Genomic DNA, 23,203 nt, shown 5'->3' with positions numbered 1-23,203 from the left:
GTGGTCCCCACTGTTCAACCCCCACCTGACCGCAAGTGTTTTAGTTATTAGGGTTTTAACTCCTTTGTGTTTTATTTGTGAAATAAACAAACAGCAACATGTTTAAAACAGAAGATTAATTATTTATTGAGCAATATGCCTTAACTTTTCCTGGCCAGCAAGTGGAAAGGCTGCCCTTTGACTTTTTCCCCTTTCAATGATTCGTCTGCAGGCATGTCAATCAAATTAACTATCTGACATCCCACTTGGACTCTCAAGACACCATCTTTTGTCAACCTCAAAATAAATATACCATCATGATTTAATTAATCTGGGATGAGTCAATTGTTCTCATTGTCTCCAATTAACAAGTAGATGATGAGCTATGACATTCCACAGAATGGCTCTTCGAATACACATCTGTAGCTGTGGTTTTCTGGAACTTTGCAAATTCACTTTGTTTAAAACAACAGTAAATATATCCCATTCCCAAATATCTTCTGTGGAAGCTCTAAGAAGATTTGAAATCCTGAAATGTCACACTTATGTACAATGGAAATCAGGTTAAGCAAAATGAAACTTGGAAAAAGATTATTCATGATGGTTCCATCTTTACCAGGAGGTTTTATTGGGGTGTCAGTGATGAGAGAGAGCGCGGCACAGTGGCGCAGTGGTTAGCACCGCAGCCTCACAGCTCCAGGGACCCGGGTTCGATTCCAGGTACTGCCTGTGTGGAGTTTGCAAGTTCTCCCTGTGTCTGCGTGGGTTTTCTCCGGGTGCTCCGGTTTCCTCCCACAAACCAAAAAAGACTTGCAGGTTGATAGGTAAATTGGCCATTATAAATTGTCACTAGTGTAGGTAGGTGGTAGGGAAATATAGGGACAGGTGGGGATGTTTGGTAGGAATATGGGGTGAGTGTAGGATTAGTATAAATGGGTGGTTGATGTTCGGCACAGACTCGGTGGGCCGAAGGGCCTGTTTCAGTGCTGTATCTCTAATCTAATCTAAAAAAATACATGATCCATATTAGGCATTCCCATACTAGATGTATAGTCAAGCTCACTTAATCTGCCACAAGAACATATCTTAACTCCAGTCTAAAAGGCAATCTCTGACTGCATCAGCTTGAAATTTTTCATTTTGTATCTCAGTCATCCATGTCAGTCAGATTGCTATCTTAGTTTTGTGTGTAGATCTCCACAGTCTAGGAACTGGTTTCACATTTTCCAAACTCTGATCACTTTGACCATTATAGCCAGCAAGGAGAAAAAACTTTCAGGTAATCATCTTGGGACATTTTCTATGTCAACTGCACTATATAAATGCAAGTTGTTCTTTCATCAATCTGGCTGGATTTGATTCAGATTTTAGATGTGATAAGACTGTGTGCTGACTCAGTCCCCTAGACGCAGATATTTAAATCCTATACCCTTTTATCATTCCAGTAAAGGCTTGCCTATCTTTCAGCCTTGTGTTCCAAAGATGGACCCAGTCTGAAACATTTTCTATCCACAAATGATGGTTTCATTGCTGTACTTTTCAAGCACCTTCTGTTCTTTAAAGAGTGAATGCTGGTTCTCTAAAATTAGCTTAAGACCCTGTGGTTTGGCATTCTGCTAACTATCTGGAGCTCAGGGTGATCTGAATTCAAGGGCTGGATTTAGTGTTTGCAACATGGCTTCTGTGATGCACCAAGTGAGCTCAGTTGCCACTGGCTGGCCAACCAAATCACATGGTGGGTAGCCAATTATAATAATGGAGGCGTGGGGCGAGATTTGAGGTGCTGAATGCAGTGTCGAATGATTCTGGAGCAGGTGCCTACGCCATATTTAAAGACCTTCCAGCTGTTCTTTCATTGCTTCCTTTGAGTCCTTCATTGTTTGCTACTGAGACTGGTGCTGGAGTGACTCCTGGACCGCACCCCCCCTCCCCCTCCCCATCCTCAGGCAAGACACTGGGTGGCCCCACAGTTTAGCAATGCCTACCTTGAGATTCTCCACCTGGCTACAAGAGAAAGGTGGGACCTCTTCTTCCCCTACAATGGCAAGAAGAGGTCCTCCTGCATGACCAAACAAGCCTGGATGGAGATCACAGAAGAGGTCAGCAGCCCTGGCGTCACCCCACCATACATAAGCCCAGTTCAGTAAGAGAGTCAACGGCCTCGTTTGGTTTGTCAAGGTGAATGCTACATACCACTCTCCTTTTTGGGGCTTGCATGTGACTATGCAGGACGGTGCATGATATGGGGAGGGAGGCACCATAAAGGCACAGGAAAACGGGGATAGGCATCAACACATCCTGCCAGATACATGGATGCATCTCAGCCACAGGCCACCTTCTTTCACAGCTCACCCCCATTACCTCCCTTGAGAGCTGATGTGGGGATGAGCCGTAAAGGAAACCCCAGCAGGGAGCAAGGGGCTACCACTTGCAGATCTGTCATTGCTCTTCCTGTGAAGTATGACTCTTTCCACTTGCAGGACAAGCAGGCCCATAACAACGGGGAGACTTTGCAGACTGACAGAGGTATTGCAGACCGATGGCCTCTCTCAGCTACTGAGAATGAAGCACTGGAATTGGCGGCAAGCCAGGGTGGCCACTCAATATCAGTCGGTGAGACTGGAGTCTCTGAGCAAGAGAGTGAGAATTGTCTTCACTAGACATCCAACACACTTCTGAGATCCACTTACCACATGGATATCATGACAAGATCTGCAATGCCTACCCCACACATGTTTGTGTTCTCTCATGCAGGTCGTCACCTGCAGGAGACTCCAACTGAAGGGGAACAGCCATCACCCTCTGAGGATGAGCAGTCAGAGGATGCACCGTCACATGACTCTCTTGCACCTTCCACCAGCACAGATACTTTCACCTCGGTGGGTTTGTACTCGGCTGTGGAATCAGGGTCACAAGCTGGTGAGAGCATTGCACACGCGCAGCTGGCTGAGGCTGAGACAGCCGAGGCCTTCGACAGTCGGAGGACTGTGGGTGGCCAGGCCCGTGCTGAACCCCAGGCTGATGACGAGTCTCTAGTGTTGACAGCACAGGGTTTGCTGGAGTTGCAGAGAGAGGTAAGGCAACATCTGGTGGAGCTGCCAGAGGTCATGCGCAGCCATGAGCAGACGATGGAGGAGTCCATCCATGCCATGAGTGCTGCCGTGTCTTAGTCATGTGAGCGCATGGCTTCCTTCATGAAGAGGTTGGTGACCCTCATGAACAGCCTGATTCCACAGATACACGCAGACCTGCACATCATCGCTCGGCCGTAAGCTCAACGTAGCATTGACAAGGCAAAAGAAGGATGAGGCACCTGGAGTCTTCTCCTTGTCCTTCTCTGGTGAGCAGAGAGGTCCAAGTGAGCCTTGAAAGGAAGCAGCAGAGGCTGACCTCCACATTTGGGGGCTACCCTTGGTGTTCTGAGTGTGGACAGTGGCTCTTCAGCCCCTCTACCTGTGAGCCTGCTCCAGTAGCCATGACGCCTGATGAGAGTCCTGCACCTGTGCGAGAAACCCTCAGGCAGCCGGGCCTTCCAGACCTAAGACAGCCAGAGGATGTCTGCTGAAGTTATCCCAGACCAAGGGGTGCCTGATCAGCAGCCTGCCTCTAGCCCAGCTGCTGGTGCAGGGGTCATACTGTGTAGAAGCACTCGAAAACGTATTTAAAAAAAAACACCTAAACACACTTGGAGTTTCATGGGTGCTTGAAATTTGCTTATTTGTTTTCTGCTATCAAGTTTATTTGCTTTTGAAGTTGACATTGTGCAAAATGCTTATTCCTTCATGCCTTAATTGTGAGATGCTAACTTCACCCTTCTCCCATGGGCTTCCAGTCTATGCTCAGCCCTCCTTTCCTAAGTGCCTCGGATGTGCCAGAGCACGTGTGTGATCTGGGCATTAGGCACAGAACCCGAACAAAAAGGAGGCTACAGACTGAATGCTTTTAAGTAAGTTTTTATTGCTTTCACTTTGACAGGCAAGCATGGTGGCTGGAAGCTGGTAAGTATGAGACCATCTCTTGCCTCTTGGCCCTCCCTCCATTGGAGGTGCTGCATCACACCACGGGGGTCCACAAAGACATGGTATAGGAGACTCATGCCAGGTGATCAGAAGTCCTCAAGTCCTTACAGAGACAAAGTTGACCTGGCATTTTTGCCTTTGCGCCTCCTCTCAGCTTACTCACTGACTGCCCTCAGTGCCCACCCTTGCTGACAGCCAACCCTCTCACCCAGCAGTATGGCCACCTGAGATCAAGCCCACCCATACCAACCACCCGTGCAGAGCACAAAGCACTGCTGGCCAGCAATGTCCTCCGCTACCCCCCACGTCCCCCCTCCCCTATCCAGTGATGGTCATGGCTGCCTTCCCATTGCGGCACTGAAGCCTCGCCTTGGTGTCATCAGCTTTCAACGACCGGGGATCCAAAGGCATGTGAGGGCCGCCTGTCGACCACTTAATTCCAAGCCCCCCATTTAATTGTGATCAATTGCATGCAAATGTATTAAAATTAACTATTCAGCAATTCAATTGGCAGTCCCATCAGGACGGCAATGTTGCCTTGGTGCTTTTCCGTCTACTGACTAAATCCAGAAGGGACATCACAATGTCAGATTTCCGAGCGGATGCGTTGATCGCTATTCTCCGGTCCACCATGGCCCCATTCCCATTCCAAACGGCCTCACTAAATTCCACCCCAAGTGTGTGGAAGATTAGGCACTTCAGCAGCAGTCAGCATGTGTTGACACTCATTGGCTGTCTCCCGCCAGCATCATCAGAATCACTCTTTTGCTTCTGAACTGACTCTTTTTCCAAAAACACTGAGCCATTCTAAATGCAACATTATTTCTTGATGTAATTTGTTTTCCTGTTTATTGAACTGTGCTTTTACCTGTGCTAGATTTTAACACTTAATGGTTATATCTTATGCTCACATGCAAGAAAATTCTTCAGTCACAGTGACTCTTAATACACTGAGAGTCCAGTCTATCTGAGTCTAAATAGATGGTACCCTTGGAATTTCTGATTATTACCTGTGATATAGTTTTGGGTTTGTGAGAGGACTGCAAATCCTCAAATTGCATTACACTTGATAAATGTGTTAGGCTACTTTTATCCAATTTCCCACTGGCTAAACACCTGTCCACAATTTGGCATTAATTGTTTATCTCACTCAGTGATGGAACATGGTGGGTGTCGAAGAGAGATCAGTCAGATTGATGCCATAGAGAGTGCTACTCTGAGGATGCTGTTAAACATGAGTTTATACCCAAATACTTTATTGAATTTGATGGTGCTTAATGCTGGAGAGAATAAATGAAAGTATTCTAGAGCCCAGTACAAATGGCCCTGAGTTCAATTAATAGAACAATTTGTACCCAGAAATGACAGAATTGTGTTTTGAACCTGAATTCACAAACTGCTTATTTTATTCTCTGTCATTCAGAGACCTAAAGAAAATGAGATTAAGCTGTCCCACATGGGCATGGCATGGACTGAGCATAGCGATTATGAGGAGGAAAATGATGATGATACACAAGACAAAATGGTATCGTACCATGGCTACAGGACAAGCAAGACAATTCTGAGGTACAGTTCTGTAAGAAAAGTTACTAACAGAATTGATAAAGGGGAGTCCGTGGATGTGGTATACTTGGATTTTCAGAAGGCTTTTGAAGTCCCCACAGGAGGTTGGTTAGCAGAATTAAAGCACACAAGGGAGGTAATATACTGGCATGGATTAAGGATTGGTTAACAGGCAGAAAGCAGACAGTAGGAATAAATGGGTCATTCTCACATGGGCGAGCTGTGACTAGTGGGGTACTGCAGGGATCAGTGCTTGGGCCCCAGCTGTTCACAATATATATCAAATGATTTGGATGTGGGGACCAAATGTAGTATTTCCAAGTTCATGGATGTCACAAAACTAGGTGGGAATGTGTGCTGTGAGGAAGATGCAAAGTGGCTTCAAGGGGATTTGGACAGATTTAGTGATTGGGCAAGAACATGGCAGATGAAATATAATGTGGAAAAATGTGAGGTTATCCACTTTGATAGGAGGAACAGATGTGCAAAGTATTTTTTAAATGGTAAGAGTTTAGAAAGTGTAGATGTACAAAGGGACCTGGGTGTCCTCATCAATAAGTCACTGAAAGCTAACAAGCAGGTGCAGCAAGCAATTAGGAAGGCTATTTTTTATGTTAGCCTTTATCGCAAGAGGATTTGAGAACAGGACTAGTGAAGTCTTTCTTCAATTGTATAGAACCTTGGTTAGACCGCATCTGGAGTACTGTGTGCAGTTTTGGTCCCCTTACCTTAGGAAGGATATTATTGCCATAGAGGGAGTGCAACGAAGATTCACAGACTTGTTCTGGGATGGCGCGAATGTCCTCTGAAGAGAGATTGGGGAAACTGGGTCTGTATTCTCTAGAGTTTCGAAGAATGAGAGGTAATCTCATTGAAACCTACAAAATACTTAAAGGGATAGACAGGGTAGATGCAGCTAAGATGTTTCCCCTGGTTAGGGAGTCTAGAACCAAGGGACACAATTTCAAAATAAGGGGGAAGTCACTTAGGACAGAGATGAGGAGAAATTTCTTGACTCAGAGGGTTGTGAATCTTTGGAATTTTCTACCCCAGCAGACTGTGGAAGCTCAGTCATTGAGTATATTTAAAGCAGAGATTGAAAGATTTCTAAATACCAATGACATAAGGGGATATGAGGATAGCGTGGGAAAAAGGCTTTGAAGTGGATGATCAGCAATGATCATATTGAATGTCGGGGCAGGCTCGATGGGCTAAATGGCCTACTCCTGCTCCTATGTTCCTAAAACACGTGTGGAGCATCTGGGTAGAGCAAAATGACCTTTCACCTCTCATTCATTTCTGTTTACACCCATTCTGCTTGTTAACCAAACTTAAATCAGATATTTTCCAATTGAGATGCTGTTACTTTGAAGTCCTTTTGTTCTTTGGAATTCTCTACCGCAGAGGGCTATGGAAGCTCAATTGAGATTGTTCAGGACAGAAATCAATAGATATCTGGATATTGATGACATCAAGGGATATGGGGATAGTGTGGGAAAGTGGCATTGAGGTAGATGATCAGCCATGATCTAATTGAACAGCGGAGCAGGCTCAATGTACTGAATAGCCTACTCCTGCTCCCATGTTCTTGTGTTCCTATGTTCTGTTGTTGCTCACTAGTATCAGAACTATAAAGATGGACAACTTATGGAAATTACTATATTATTAAAAACACATGTTATTTGTCAACCACCAGTGTATCTCTTTGAGTCTTATGTCATTTCCAACTAGGAATTTTACGGCTGCACTTGTTTTACAGTTCAACTATACTATAGGGTTAAGCAATAATCCCAAGTTGGTCAAATGAAGTTATTTGGGTAAAAACAGATGTCTTTGGAATTTTGAGTCTCTTTGAATCAGAAACGTTGTCCCCTTGTCAATGTAAAGTTGGTCTATCATGGTGGTTGTATCCAGCTGGGATAAATGAATAAGTTCAGAAAGAGAGAGTGTTGAAATGTACCTGACCAAAAGAATCAATTAAGGCCGATATGTTCAGTCCCTAAATCAAAAAAAAAAGACGTTTTGTGCATTTCCTTGAGCCCGACTGGTTTCAATGTGTATACATCCTTTTTTTTAATAATGTGCTATTTTATTGACAGGTGACCTAGTGGATGTATTCAATCTATAGTTTATGTGTAAGTCCTTGGTGACTTGGAAACACTCCCTAACCTCAGGTACATCTATGACCTCAGGTACACCTATGTCAACTCTATGATTCTATGACACCAGCATGGCCACTGCTTTTTGGTCCCTGAATTTAAAGATAAAGAACAAAGCTTTGTTGACTAGGTGGGTAGGATTTATAGCTAGCTTCTCCACATGGGGGGAAATTTCATGCTGTCCCCGGCGGTGACTTTGGAGGTTGGCATATAATCGGGTGGGGGGAATCCCCACCACCTTCCCACCTCCACCCAAATCAAGTCTGGGGCAGAAAGGCCAGTGGACGGCCATCCCACCCTGCCGCTACTTGAGGACCTTATGTTGGCAATTAATACCAATTTGCAGAAATCAACAAGCGCATGGGAAAGGCTTCCACTGCTATGTCCAGACTGGCCAAGAGAGTGTAGGAAAATGGCGCACTGACACGGAACACAAAAGTCCAAGTGTATCAAGCCTGTGTCCTCAGTACCTTGCTCTACGGCAGCGAGGCCTGGACAACGTACGTCAGCCAAGAGCGACGTCTCAATTCATTCCATCTTCACTGCCTCCGGAGAATCCTTGGCATCAGGTGGCAGGACCGTATCTCCAACACTGAAGTCCTCGAGGTGGCCAACATCCCCAGCATATGCACCCTACTAAGCCAGCGGCGCCTGAGATGGCTTGGCCATGTGAGCCGCATGGAAGATGGCAGGATCCCCAAAGACACATTGTACAGCGAGCTCGCCACTGGTATCAGACCCACCGGCCGTCCATGTCTCCGCTTTAAAGACATCTGCAAACGCGACATGAAGTCCTGTGACATTGATCACAAGTCATGGGAGTCAGTTGCCAGCGATCGCCAGAGCTGGCAGGCAACCATAAAGGCGGGGCTAAAGTGTGGTGAGTTAAAGAGACTTAGCAGTTGACAGGAAAAAAGACAGAAGCGCAAAGAGAGAGCCAACTGCGTAACAGCCCTGTCAACCAATTTTATCTGCAGCACCTGTGGAAGAGTCTGCCACTCTAGAATTGGCCTTTATAGCCACTCCAGGCGCTGCTTCACAAACCACTGACCACCTCCAGGCGCTTGCCCATTGTCTCTCGAGACAAGGAGGCCAAAGAAGAAGAAGAATACCAATTGGCAATTGGCCCAGCAGTGTACAGGCCTGTCAGCGCATGGGGAGCAAGCCAAGCAACCTCGTGTGGGTTGCTTCCTGGCTCCAATGCGGGGGGGGAGGGACAGCAAGGGCGGTCCCTCGTTAAAAGGCATTTAGTGCCTGGTCAAGGGACCTAACATTGGGAAGGGGGGGCCTGCTTTGAGCCACCCCCTTGCCCTTGCTGCCCACCCCCGTACACACCCCTCCCCACGACCTCCACCCCATGAAACCCATTCCGTCCTGACTCACCTGTGACCTGTGTCCAGCACCTCCAGTGAGTGCTATACCGGCAGCAGCCACTCCCTCTGCAGTTGAAGAGCTGCTGGCTTCTGATTGGTCAGAAGCTCTCAGCAAGCAGGAGTTTCGTTGCCAGGGCTCTTAAACCCAATGAAGGCCCACCGCTGTCCACTTAAGTGCCAAATTGTCATGTGATGCAGCGGGCCTTCCCCAGAGGAAGCTCTGGTTGGTGCTTTAGCCAGTGGCTGAGACCCCCATCACCCAGATAAAATTTCGACCATGTTATGCAAAGTACCAGGTTTTCTGGTGCACTCGACAGAAGTATGTCATTTATTCATGTGAGTTAAAAGGAAAAGTATCATAGGAACTTCAAAGAAAGAATAGACTTCCAAGTATTGAATGCCATGGCTGAAAATATGAATTCCCACATGGTGTGAAGGTGGAGTATAATTACTTTAATGTTTCCCAAAGACATAACTCATTATGTGGGTCTAAGACTGGTGTTTTAAACTTAAATAAAGGCAATTAGAAGGCTATGAAGACAGAGTTAGCCAAAGTGAACCAGAAATTTAGGATAAAAGATAGGACAGTGGAGAAGCAGAAGCAGATATTTAAGGAGATTTTTCATAACTCTCAACAAAGATATATTCCAGTGAGAAAGAAAGATTCTAGGAGAAGGATGCACCATCCATGGCTAAATAAGGAAATTTAAGAAAGTATCAAATTGAAAGAGAAATTCGGCGAAGATTAGTGGTAGATCAGAAGATTGGACAGATTTTAAAAGGCAGCAAAGAATGGACTAAAAAACAAGAGGGAGAAATTAGAGTATAAGAGAAAGCTAGCTAGAAATATAAAAACAGATGGTAAGAATTTCTACAAGCATTTAAAAAGGAAAAGAGTAACTCAAGTGAGCATTGGTCCTCTAGAGAGTGCGTCTGGGGAATTAATAATGGGTAACAAGGAAATAGCGGAAGTGTTGAGCAGGTGTTTTGTGTTGGTTTTCACTGTCTCATAGGTACTTGAAAAACCAGAGGTAAAAGAGAGGGAAGAACTTAAAACAATAACAATCACCAGGGAAAAGGTACTGGGAAAACTATTAGAGCTAAAGGCTGACAAGACCCCATGACCTGATGGCTTGCATTCGAGGGTCTTAAAAGAAGTGGCTGCAGAGACAGTAGATACATTAGTTGTGATCTTCCAAAATTCCCCAGAGTCCGGAAAGCTCCCAGCAGATTGGAAAATCACAAATATAACACCTCTATTCAAGAAAGGAGGGAGACAGAAAGCAGGAAACTATGGGCCAGTTAACCTAACATCTGTCATAGGGAAAATGCTAGAATCCATTATCAAGGAGGTTATAGCAGGACATTTAGAAAATCATAATGTGATCGGGCAGAGTCAACATGGTTTTGTGAAAGGGAAATCGTATTTGACTAATTTATTAGAGTTCTTTGAGGAAGTAACAAGCAATGTGAACAAAGGGGAACCTGTAGATGTGGTGTACTTGGATTTCCAAAAGGCCTTTGGATAAGGTGCCACATCAAAGGTTACTACACAAATTAAAAGTTCATGGTGTAGGGGGTAGCAAATTAGTATGGTAGAAGATTGGTTAGCTAACAGGAAGCAGAGAATAGGAATAAATGGGTCATTTTCAGGTTGGCAGGATGTAACTAGTAGAGTGCCACAGGAATCAGTACTGGGGCCTCAACTATTTACAATCTACACCAAGGAGTTGTATGAAGGGACCGAATGTACAGTAGCTAAATTTGCAGATGACACAACGATAGGTAGGAAGGTACATTGTCAAGAGGACATAGAGTCTACAAAGGGATATAGATATGTTCAGTAAGTGGGCAAATATTTGTCAGATGGCGTATAATGTGGGAAAATGTGAACTTATCCACTTTGGCCTAGAAAAGCAGAAAATTATTTAAATGGAGAGAGACTGCTGAACTCTGCAGTGCAGAAGGATCTGGGTGTCCTGGTACATGAATCACAAAAAGTTAGTATGCAGACAGAGATGAGAAATTTTTTCACTCAAAGTGTCATTAGTCTGTGGAATTTGCTTCCTCAGAAAGCAGTGGAGGCTGGATCATTGAATATATTCAAGGCTGAGTTAGACAGATCCTTGATAGGCAAAGGAGTCAAGTGTTATGGGGGGCAGATAGGAAAGTGGAGTTGAGGCCATGGTCTTATCAAATGGCAGAGAAGGCCCGAGGGTCCGTATGGCTTCCTCCTGCTCCTAATTTGTGTGTTTGTGTGTTCGTATTCTGTAGATGTGGGAGCAGGAAATTTGTCTGCTACTGGGCTTCTACCATTGATGTTCATGAGCCAATCACAAAGGCTTAGAGATGTAATATATTCAGGTGGCATTAGCAGAGAAAATGGACATCAAGTAGGGCTATTTCAAGAATGTGTTTAGTTACATCATCACATCCCTTACCCCCCCACCCCCACCCACCCTCCTCCCCGGCACCGGATTGAGAGGCTGGCGCCTGCTCATCTCTGCTTGTTCCAGGTCCCATTTACCGGGTGGTGGTGGCACCCCTCCACCGCCTTTGTTCGGCGGAGAGTTTCATCTGTTGACTTAGACAGGAGTTTTAGAGAAGTGGTTACACCCAAGCTGCAGGCAGATAGATGGGTGACCGCTAGAAGGGACCGCTAGAAGGGGCAGGCAGTCAGTGCAGGAATCCCCTGTGGCTATCCCCCTCTCTAACAAGTATACCGTTTTGGATGGCCAGACATTGTGGTACACATCGGTACCAATGATATAGGCAGGAAGAGTGATGAGGTCCTGCAGGGGGAGTTTAGGGAGTTAGGTAGTATGTTTAAAAAAAAACAGGACCTCTAGGGTTGTAATCTCTGGATTACTCCCTGTGCCACGTGCCAGTGAGGCTAGAAATAGGAAGATAGTGCAGCTAAACATGTGGCTGAGCAGCTGGTGTAGAAGGGAGGGTTTCAGATATCTGGACCATTGGGCTCTCTTCAGGGACAGATGGAAACTATACAAGAAGGACGGGTTGCATCTAAACTGGAGGGGCACTAATATCTTGGCTGCAAGGTTTGCTAGCGTCACTCGGGAGGGTTTAAACTAGTGTGGCAGGGGGGTGGGAACCAGAGCAGTAGGACAGCTAATGAAATAAATGAGGAGGACATCGTAAATTAGGCCAGTAGGACTAAGAGGAAGAGCAGGCTGGGACATGTTGCTGAGCACAGCGGGACTGGTGGTCTGAAATGCATTTGATTCAATGCGAGAAGTATAACAGGTAAGGCAGATGAACTTAGAGCTTGGATTAGTACTTGGAAATATGATGTTGTTGCTATTACAGAGACATGGTTGAGGGAAGGGCAGGATTGGCAGCTAAATGTTCCAGGCTTTAGAAGCTTCAGGCAGGATAGAGGGGGATGTAAAAGGGGCGGGGGAGTTGCATTACTGGTGAAGGAGAATATCACAGCTGTACTGCGGGAGGACACCTCAGAGGGGTCATGCAGCGAGGCAATATGGGTGGAGCTCAGGAATAGGAAGGGTGCAGTCACGATGTTGGGGGTTTACTACAGGCCTCCCAACAGCCAGCGGGAGGTAGAAGAGCAGATAGGTAGACAGATTTTGGAAAGATGTAAAGGTAACAGGGTTGTGGTGGTGGGTGATTTTCACTTCCCCAATATTGACTGGGACTCACTTAGTGCTAGGGGCTTGGATGGGACAGAATTTGTGAGGAGCATCCAGGAGGGCTTCTTGAAACAGTATGTAGATAGTCCATTCTGGAGCTGGTATTGGGGAATGAGCCCGGCCAGGTGGTCGAAGTTTCAGTGGGGGAGCATTTCAGGAGCAGTGACCATAATTCCATAAGTTTTAAGGTACATGTGGATAAGGATAAGAGTAGTCCTCGGGTGAAGGTGCTAAATTGGGGGAAGGCTAATTATAACAATATTAGGTAGGAACTGAACAATTTAGATTTGGGGGCGGCTGTTTGAGGGTAAATCAACATCTGACATGTGGGAGTCTTTCAAACGTCAGCTGATTAGAATCCAGGACCAGCATGTTCCTGTGAGGAAGAAAAACAAGTTTGGCAAGTTTCGGGAAGCTTGGATAACGTGGGATATTGTGAACCTAGTCAAAAAGAAAAAGGAAGCATTTGTAAGGGCTGGAAGGCTAGGAACAGACAAAGCACTTGAGGAATATAAAGACAGTAGGAAGGAACTTAAGCCAGTAGTCAGGAGGGCTAAAAGGGGTCATGAAAAGTCATTGGCAAACAGGATGAAGGAAAATCCCAAGGCTTTTTATACATATATAAAGAGCAAGAGGGTAACCAGGGAAAAGGTTGGCCCACTCAAGGACAGAGAAGGGAATCTATGTGTGGAGCCAGAAGAAATGGGCGAGGTGCTAAATGAGTACTTTGCATCAGTATTCACCAAAGAGAAGGACTTGGTGGATGATGAGCCTAAGGAAGGGAGTGTAGATAGTCTCAGTCATCTCATTATCAAAAAGGAGGAGGTGTTGGGTGTCTTGCAAAGCATTAAGGTAGATAAGTCCCCAGGGCCTGATGGGATCTACCCTAGAATACTGAGGGAGGCAAGGGAGGAAATTGCTGGGGCCTTGACAGAAATCTTTGCATCTTCATTGGCTACAGGTGAGGTCCCAGAGGACTGGATAATAGCCAATGTTGTTCCTTTGTTTAAGAAGGATGGCAAGGATAATCCAGGAAATTATAGGCCGGTGAGCCTTACGTCAGTGGTAGGGAAACTATTGGAGAGGATTATTCGGGACAGGCTTTACTCCCATTTGGAAACAAACGAACTTATTAGCGAGAGACAGCATGGTTTTGTGAAGGGGAGGTCGTGTCTTACTAATTTGATTGAGTTTTTTGAGGAAGTGACAAAGATGATTGATGAAGGAAGGGCAGTGGATGTTATCTATATGGACTTTAGTAAAGCCTTTGACAAGGTCCCGCATGGCAGACTGGTACAAAAGGCAAAGTCACACGGGATCAGAGGTGAGCTGGCAAGATGGATAGAGAACTGGCTCGGTCATAGAAGACAGAGGGTATCATTGGATAGGTGCTTTTCTGAATGGAGGGATGTGACTAGTGGTGTTCCGCAGGGATCAGTGCTGGGACCTTTGCTGTTTGTAGTATATATAAGTGATTTGGAGGAAAATGTAGCTGGTCTGATTAGTAAGTTTGCGGACGACACAAAGGTTGGTGGAGTTGCGGATAATGATGAGGATTGTCAGAGGATACAGCAGGATATAGATCGGTTGGAGACTTGGGCGGAGAGATGGCAGATGGAATTTAATCCGGACAAATGTGAGGTAATGCATTTTGGAAGGTCTAATGCAGGTGGGAGGTATACAGTAAATGGCAGAACCCTTAGGAGTATTGACAGGCAGAGAGATCTGGGTGTACAGGTCCACAGGTCACTGAAAGTGGCAACGCAGGTGGATAAGGTAGTCAAGAAGGCATACGGCATGCTTGCCTTCATCGGTCGGGGCATAGAGTATAAAAATTGGCAAGTCATGTTGCAGCTGACTTGCTGCCAAGCCTTAGTTAGGCCTTATTGCGTGCAATTCTGGTCGCCACACTACCAGAAGGACGTGGAGGCTTTGGAGAGGGTACAGAAGAGGTTTACCAGGATGTTGCCTGGTCTGGAGGGCATTAGCTATGAGGAGAGGTTGGAAAAACTCGGATTGTTTTCACTGGAACGACGGAGGTGGAGGGGCGACATGATAGAGGTTTACAAAGTTATGAGCGGCATGGACAGAGTAGATAGTCAGAAGCTTTTTCCCAGGGTGGAAGAGTTAGTTACTCGGGGACATAGGTTTAAGGTGCGAGGGGAAAAGTTTAGAGGGTATGTGCGAGGCAAGTTCTTTACACAGAGGGTGGTGAGTGCCTGGAACTTGCTGCCAGGGGAGGTGGTGGAAGCAGGTATGATAGCGACGTTTGAGAGACATCTTGACAAATACATGAATAGGAAGGGAATAGAGGGATATGGGCCCCGGAAGTGCAGAAGGTGTTAGTTTAGGCAGGCATCAAGATCGGCGCAGGCTTGGAGGGCCGAATGGCCTGTTCCTGTGCTGTACTGTTCTTTGTTCTTTGTTTTATGTCAGAAAAGACTTTATAACTTCTTATTCCTCCTAACCCTCATACAAACACACCTACATTCAAAAACCAACAGTAAACTGGTTCTAAAATGATGCTTTAAATTAGAGCTGTTTCTTAGGAATAAATAAAACAACTGGGTTGTAAGTCTTGGTGGGTTACGTTCCTGGTTCGGTGAGGTGTCCCAGAGTCAAACAGTCAGATGCCACTCAAAGTTTCCAGGCGTGTTGATGAAGTGTATAATGGATAGGCATTCGCAGCACTTCAGCTGCAGTAGGCGTCACACAGATCTTTCACAAGGAGTACAATAACAGCTCTATTCAGATTTAGAATTAGCAGTCTATCAGTAGAAACTTTACTGAGTATGCAGAACTCCCAGAAACACAAAAGACAACAGAAAGTCACTCCTGAGGCAGAGACTTCTTGGAGACTCGAAGTAAAAAATAATTTCCTACCTCCAATAACGCGAATATACCTTTCCAAGGGTCTTTTCCTCTTTAGGCAAAACACAGCCTGTCGGCCAATGTCGATTTTCTGCTGAGAGAGACAAATTATTCCTTCCTTCAGGAGAGCACTCTTCACTGGTCTGCCAGTTCAAACCAGTTCTAGCCAGTCTTTACATACAGTCAAACTGATACAATATGGCATGTGATCTCTTTCTCTTGCTGTTGCTTAGGAAACAGGCTTGCAGCTCACACAATATTCCCAGAGAATATAAAAACTGCTCTCAGTCTTAAAGGCACACAGACCCCCTTTAGTTTTTAAACAGAGAAAAAAAAACACTTCCATGACAGTCTTCATATTTCTAGCACCTCGCCAGAGTAGGTTTTCAACTTAACTGTGTTCTCAGTTAGAGGTACATCACTGAATTTGCTCTCGTATGCATATCTACCCATAATTTGCAGCCGTATCAATCGCGTGTTGATGTACTGTCAATTTACCAACAACTTTGTACAAAAGTCTCTGTCATTTGAGTTATGTTCATGGCATAAATTTTGTACTGTCCTAGCTCCTCACCACTTAGGCACTCAGGATTCACTGTAAAATTATGAACTCCATCTTTATGACGTTGCTGTTTTCCATTCCCACTGGGATGAGTTCCCTTTCCTGCTTTAGCCTTCACACGGCAAGCAGTTGCAATATGGCCTTTCTTTTGACAGTTAAAACACTGGGCATTTCTGTACTGACATGCCTGTGCTGTGTAGTTGTCCTTGGTGCAATAACAAGACACTAAACTGTTATCACCAGTACTTTTCTGACTAGGTCTCTCCACCTTTGGCTTGGTGGAAGCCTGCTAGCAGTGGACAGAAGCAGTACTAGTCACTGGCATAAGACAAAATTCTGCCATCTCTATAGAAAGAGTAATCTTACACGCTCGCTCAAATGGAAGATTTTGTGTGTTTAGTAGCTTTAATTGGATTCCTTCATCCACCATTCCACATACAAATCTGTCTCGTAATGCAGGGTCTAAGAATGTGCCAAAGTTGCCAAAATATAACAATAAATTCTTCAGTGTCACAATGTACTCACCAACTGTTTCACTGCTTTTCTGAATATCTGGTTCCAAATTGTAGCTTTCTGCTATCTCTAGTGACTTAGGGTTGAAATGGTCCTCCAACTTGGTAATGATTGTTTTGAATGGCACATCTTTTGCCTTGTCAGGAGCAAGAAGGTTTATTAACTTGCCAGACATTTCTGGGCCAGTTTCCATTTGCAAAATTGCTTTCTTGCACTCAAGAATTGCCTTATTCTGAGTCTTGGCCTCTTCACTTTCACCTTCAAATTCAGTCAATTCAATCACAAATGTTATTAACTCTGAAAAACATGTCCATTTTTCAACATATGAATTGAATGGTTCTCGAGCCCTCTCATATCTTCCTAGTCTTCCGATGTATCCCGTTGGTGCAGCCATATCACAGTAACCCAGTAAGCACTTCACTACAGCTGTCCTCGGCAGTGTTACGGACAAGTGGGAAATCATCGGGGTGGTTTCCCTTTTTCACCTCTCAACTGACCGAAGACAGTTTATTAGAAATGTGTTTTAACCCCTGAGCGCTTTAATGGTCAACAAACAGACAAATGACAGGTTTTTTCATTAGTTTAAAGAAAGGTAAATCTTTATCAAACAACACCTGAAAAAAGACACACACACACACACACACACACACACACACACACACACACACACACACACACACACACACACACACACACACACACACACACACACACACACACACACACACACACACACACACACGCAATGGGCGGCGCAGTGGTTAGCACCGCAGCCTCACAGCTCCAGGGACCCGGGTTCGATTCTGGGTACTGCCTGTGCGGAGTTTGCAAGTTTTCCCTGTGTCTGCGTGGGTTTTCGCCGGGTGCTCCGGTTTCCTCCCACATCCAAAGACTTGCAGGTGATAGGTAAATTGGCCATTGTAAATTGCCCCTAGTGTCGGGAGGTGATGGGGAATATGGGATTGCTGCAGGGTTAGTATAAATGGGTGGTTGTTGGTCGGCACAGACTCGGTGGGCCGAAGGGCCTGTTTCAGTGCTGTATCTCTAAATAAAATAAAAAGTAAATAAAAAAAAAATAATGAGAGATTAAAAGATAACATGCGTTTAGGTCTGATGGTTTTAAGAAGAATTTACTGTAAATCTGGCATTCTTCACCTGGGATGAGGATTTAAAAAATGGTGCAGGCATGTTTTCCCTTTATGCTGGTTCACTGAAGACAAAACTTGGAAAGTTTCAGGAGGGCGAATGTGTTGTTGCAGACTTCGTTTTGTTGTATCTCAGTCACAGATCAATGTCAAAACCCTGGTACAATTTCTCAGGTACAGAGTTCAAGGCCACTTCCAGTCACTTCCTTCTTGTAGTTTAAAGATGGTGTTCTAGGCAGGGTCCTCTTTCTTATGCTGGAGCAGATGGAATCTCTCTCTCTCTCTCTGGCTCTCTGTCTTTGTCTGCTCAGCATATACTTTTATTAAGCTCCTTATCAGACCCCTGGTTTCCACCATGTGACCATGGTTTCTCTTCACCATTGTCCTCATAAAGGGTATATGATAGTGGGGCCATTGTTAGACAATTGGCTCTGCACATCACTCATCTTCATTCCATTTTGATAAAGTGGAGTTTTTCACACCCATTCATTTGGGTTTGAATTTGGAGACACCATGTTCACCATGCTATTGTTGACCCAATTTGTTGAAGAGAGATATCCATTAACACAGAATGGGCCATTTACATTTTAATGCTTTTTCCAAGGTTGGTCCAGACATGAAGATTGACTCAGGGTTCTTGTAGTTTCCATGTTTACTGACAGCACACGATAAGGTTACCTGACCTCTTGACTCCATCTTGTTTTTCAGGAAAAGTGCACATTTTCGGGTTTATTTTTTATGTTCATTATATAGTTCGTATTTCTTCCTTGCGTGAATATGTTATACCTAAAACCTGTCTCGTTGGTGGTTGAAAATTTTCTCTTACACAAATGAGCACTTTGAATTTGATGCATATTAGGATCCTGCCGCATCCCATTCAACTTAGGAGACAGTTTGAGGCTCGGGCTTTGCACAAACCAGCCAAAGTTTCCACCATCTGGACAGGTAGGTCTGTGGGAGCTGGCTAATCTTGTTCACCACAGTCCCTGCTGCAGTTTGGTGCCTCTATTTATGGATTTTTATCCATACTCATTGCCATTTTCTGTAATATAGTCAGGTGGTACGAGCAGACACAATGAACACCAAGCATGGCCCGTTCAAGGAAGTGTTTATTTGCATCATTGTGTCATTAGCATAATATAAAAGAGACAGAACTCCGATTGTGTGATTTGTGTGATATGAATGTACAAGTACATAGCACGTTCATGTGAAATTGAATTGTCTTTTCCATTGTTTGGTGTTTTAGCACCTCCATTAAAATAACTGATAAAGAAATTTCATAGAAACATGCAATTTTACTTCATTAGAATTTGAGAAAAGTGAAGCTCACAGCTGTCCTCCAACACATTACCATTTCTGAATAAGTTTAATAGCACAGTGGGCTGACTTTTATGTTGCCATTTAATTATGCGACACCCAGTGTGGAGGTTTTAACTAGGTAAAATTAAATTCCCCCATTTTACAGTCACCTGTTCAATAATAACCTCTTACATTTTCGTGGTATATGATCGTCTCCATCATATGGAGAGGACATTACAGACATAAGTAGGGCTATGATTGTATGTCACAGTGTGCAGTGCATTAAATGAGATTTCCTTATTCACTGTGGGGAAGCGCCAGCTCCATTGTGGCACATTTCTTGTATGGAATTAGAGATGCAGATCCAAGCACTAAACTAATGTATAACTTCCTTCTTCACCCCCAGGCCAACTAACAGTGTGTTAACTTAATCTTGGGAAATTGGGAAAGCTTGATACCAGGAAGTTCACAGATTTGAGTCCCAAGCTGTGCTGAGTTAGATGATCTGAAGCAGGGAGCAGCAGGAATGAGAATTTTGGCTTCAGTCTCTGTGGACTAGGGATGAATAAAATAAAACCACTTGGGACTACTGCTGTCTATCTACTGACCCCTGCTGGAAATGCTCATGTATCGGTGTCAAATGACAGCCGAATCAACTTCCCCATGAGCAAATAAATGGTGCATTTAAGAGGAAGCTAGACAAACACATGAGGAAGAAAGAAATATATAAGATGATTTTTTTTTTATTCATTCGTGGGATGTGGGTGTCACTGGCTAAGCCAGCATTTGTTGCCCATCCCTAATTGCCCTCGAGAAAGTGGTGGTGAGCTGCCTTCTTGAACCTCTGCAGACCTTGGGGGTGTAATTACACCAACAGTACAGTTAGGAAGGGAGTTCCAGGATTTTGACCCAGCAACAGTGAAGGAACGACGATATAGTTCCAAGTCAGGATGCTGTGTGACTTGGAGGGGAACTTGCCGGTGTTGTTGTTCGCATGCATCTGCTGCCCTTGTTCTTCTAGGTGGTAAAGGTCACGGGTTTGGAAGGTGTTATCAAAGGAGACTTGGAGAGTTGCTGCAATGCATCTTGTATATGGTACACATTGCTGCCACTGTGCGTCAATGGTGGATGGGGTGCCAATCAAGCCGGCTGCTTTGTCCTGGATGGTGTCGAGCTTCTTGATTGTTATTGGAGCTGTACCCATCTAGGCAAGTGGAGAGTATTCCATCACGCTCCTAACTTGTGCCTTGTAGATGGTGAACAGGCATTGGGGAGACAGGAGGTGAGTTACCCAACACAGAATTCCCTGCCTTTAACCTGCTCTTGTAGCCACAGCATTTATGTGGCTGGTCCAGTTCAGTTTCTGGTCAATGGTAACCCCCAGGATGTTAATAGTGGGGATTCAGCAATGATGCTGCCTTTGAATGTCAAGGGTAGATGGTTAGATTCTCTCTTGTTTGAGATGGTCATTGCCTGGTACTTGTGTCGCGCAAATGTTACTTGCCACTTATCAGGCCAAGCCTGGATATTGCCTAGGTCTTTCTGCATATGGACATGGGCTACTTCAGTAACTGTGGAGTCGCAAATGGTGCTGAACATTGTGCAATCATTAGCAAACATCCCCACTTCTAACCTTATGGTGGAGGGAAGGTCATTGATGAAGCGGCTAAAGATGGTTGCGCCTAGCACATTATCCTGAGGAACTCCTGCAGTGATGTCCTGGGACTAAGATGATTGACCTCCAACAACCACACCCATCTTCCTTTGTGCTAGTTATGAGTCTAACCAGCAGAGAGCTCCTTGATGCTATACTTGGTCAAATGCTGTCTTGATGTCAAGGGCAGTCACTCTCACCTCACCTCTGGAGTTCAGCTCTTTTGTCTGTGTTTGGACTAAGGCTGTAATGAGGTCAGGAGCTGAGTGGCTCTGGTGGAACCCAAACTGAGCATCAATGAGCAGATTATTGCTGAGCAAGTGCCGCTTATAGCACTGTCAACAACCCCTTCCATCACTTTGCTGATGATCAAGAGTAGACTGATAGGGCAGTAATTGGTTGGGTTGGATCTGATCTGCTTTTTGTGCACAGGACATCCCTCAGCAATTTTCCACATTGCTGGGCAGTTGTAGCTATACTGGAACAGCTTGGCTAGGGGGCGCGGCTAGGTCTGTAGCACAAGTCTTCAGTACTATTGTTGAAATGTTGTCGGGGCCCTTAGCCTTTGCAGTATACGGTGCCTTCAGTCGTTTCTTGCTATCACATGAAGTGAATCGAATTGGCTGAAGACTGGCATCTGTGATGCTGGGAAATTCAGGAGGAGGCCAAGATGGATCATCCTCTCGTTACTTCTGGCTGAAGATGAAAGCAAATGCTTCAGCATTGTCTTTTACAGTTATGTACTGGGCTCCCCATCATTGAGGATGGGGATATTTGTGGACCCTCCTCCTCCTGTCAGTTGTTTAATTGTCCACCAGCATTCATAACTGGATGTGGCAGGACTTCAGAGCTTAGATCTGATCTCTTGGTTGTGGGATCACTTAGCCTTTTCTATTGCATGCTGCTTCCGCTGTTTGGCATGCAAGTAGTCCTGTCTTGTAGCTTCACCAGGCTAACACCTCATTTTTGGGTATGCCTGGTGCTGCTCCTGGCATGCCATCCTGCACTCTTATTTGAACCAGGGTTGGTCCCCGGCTTGATGGTAATGGTAGAGTGGGGGATATGCTGGGCCATGAGATTACAGATTGTAGTTGAGTACAATTCTGCTGCTGATGGCCCATAGTGCCTCATGGATGCCTAGTTTTGAGTTGCTGGATCTCTTCAAAATGTACTCCATTTAGCATGGTGGTAGTGCCACAGAACACGATGGTGCGTATCCTCAATGTGAAGATAGGACTTCGTCTCCACAAGGACTGTGCAGTGTTCACTCCTATCAGTACTGTCATGGACAGATACATCTACGACAGGTAGATTGGTGAGGATGAGATCAAGTAGGTTTTTCGCTCTTGTTGGTTCCCCGACTACCTGCCGCAGACCTAGTCTAGCAGCTATGTCCTTTAGTACTTGGCCAGCTCGATCAGTTGTGATGCTATCGAGACATTCTTGGTGATGAACATTGAAGTCCCCCATCCAGAGTACATTTTGTGCCTTTGCTACCCTCAGTGCTTCTTCCAATTGGTGTTCAACATGGAGAAGTGCTGACTCATCAGCCGTGGGGAGCGGTAGGTGGTTATCGGCAGGAGGTTTCCTTGCCCTTGTTTGACCTGATGCCATGAGACTTCATGGGGTCCGGAATCAATGTTGAGGACTCCCAGGGCAATTCCCTCCCGACTGTATACCACTGTGCTGCCACCTCAGGTGGGACTGCCCTGCCAGTGGGACAGGACATACCCAGGGATGGTGATGGTGGTGTCTGGGACATTGTCTGCAAGGTATGATTCCGTGAGTATGACTATATCAGGCTGTTGCTTAACTAGTCTGTAGGACAGCTCTCCCAATTTTGGCACAAGCCCCCAGATGTTAGTAAGGACGTCTTTGTAGGATTTGCTGTTGTCGTTTCCGGTACCTAGGTCGATGCCGGATGGCCCATCCAGTTTCATTCCTTTTCTTAGGCTTTGTAGCGGTTTGATAAAACTGAGTGGCATTTAAGAGTGAACCACATTGCTGTGGGTCTGGAGTCACATGTAGGCCAGACCGGGTAAGGACGGCAGATTTCGTTCCCTAAAGGACATTCGTGAACCAGATGGGTTTTTACAACAATCGATAATGGTTTCGTGGTCACCACTGGACTAGCTACTAATTCCAGATATTTTTATTGATTGAATTCGAATTCCACCATCTGCCATGGTGAGATTTGAACCCATATCCCCAGAGCATTAGCCTGGGGCTCTGGGTTACTAGCCTATTGACATTACCACTATGCCACTGCCTCCCCTATGTTGATAGAGGTGAATGAAAAGGGGAGGGAGGATGCTTCTGTGGAACATAATCACTGGCATAGACCAATTGGGCTGAATGGCCTGTTTCTGTGTTGCACATTCTATATAATGTTATCTAA

At 45.2% G+C, this 23,203-nt stretch overlaps 1 protein-coding gene across 5 annotated transcripts in view; it reads left to right on the top strand.

Annotated features, from left to right (window-relative positions):
• The window catches only part of lsp1a (lymphocyte specific protein 1 a), a 389,495-nt gene that overhangs the window by 258,705 nt on the left and 107,587 nt on the right, over window positions 1-23,203 (top strand). For all 5 annotated transcript variants that reach the window (XM_068046220.1, XM_068046217.1, XM_068046218.1 and 2 more), the window contains one exon: window positions 5,422-5,564. In XM_068046220.1, the coding sequence (XP_067902321.1) occupies window positions 5,422-5,564 (143 nt within the window). The remainder of the gene's footprint in view (window positions 1-5,421; window positions 5,565-23,203) is intronic.

The sequence above is a fragment of the Heterodontus francisci genome, chromosome 14, assembly GCF_036365525.1.
Source record: "Heterodontus francisci isolate sHetFra1 chromosome 14, sHetFra1.hap1, whole genome shotgun sequence".
Classification (NCBI taxonomy): Eukaryota; Metazoa; Chordata; class Chondrichthyes; order Heterodontiformes; family Heterodontidae; genus Heterodontus; species Heterodontus francisci.
The sequence above is the reverse complement of the archived record's forward strand: the minus strand, read 5'-3'. Positions and strand labels throughout refer to the sequence as shown.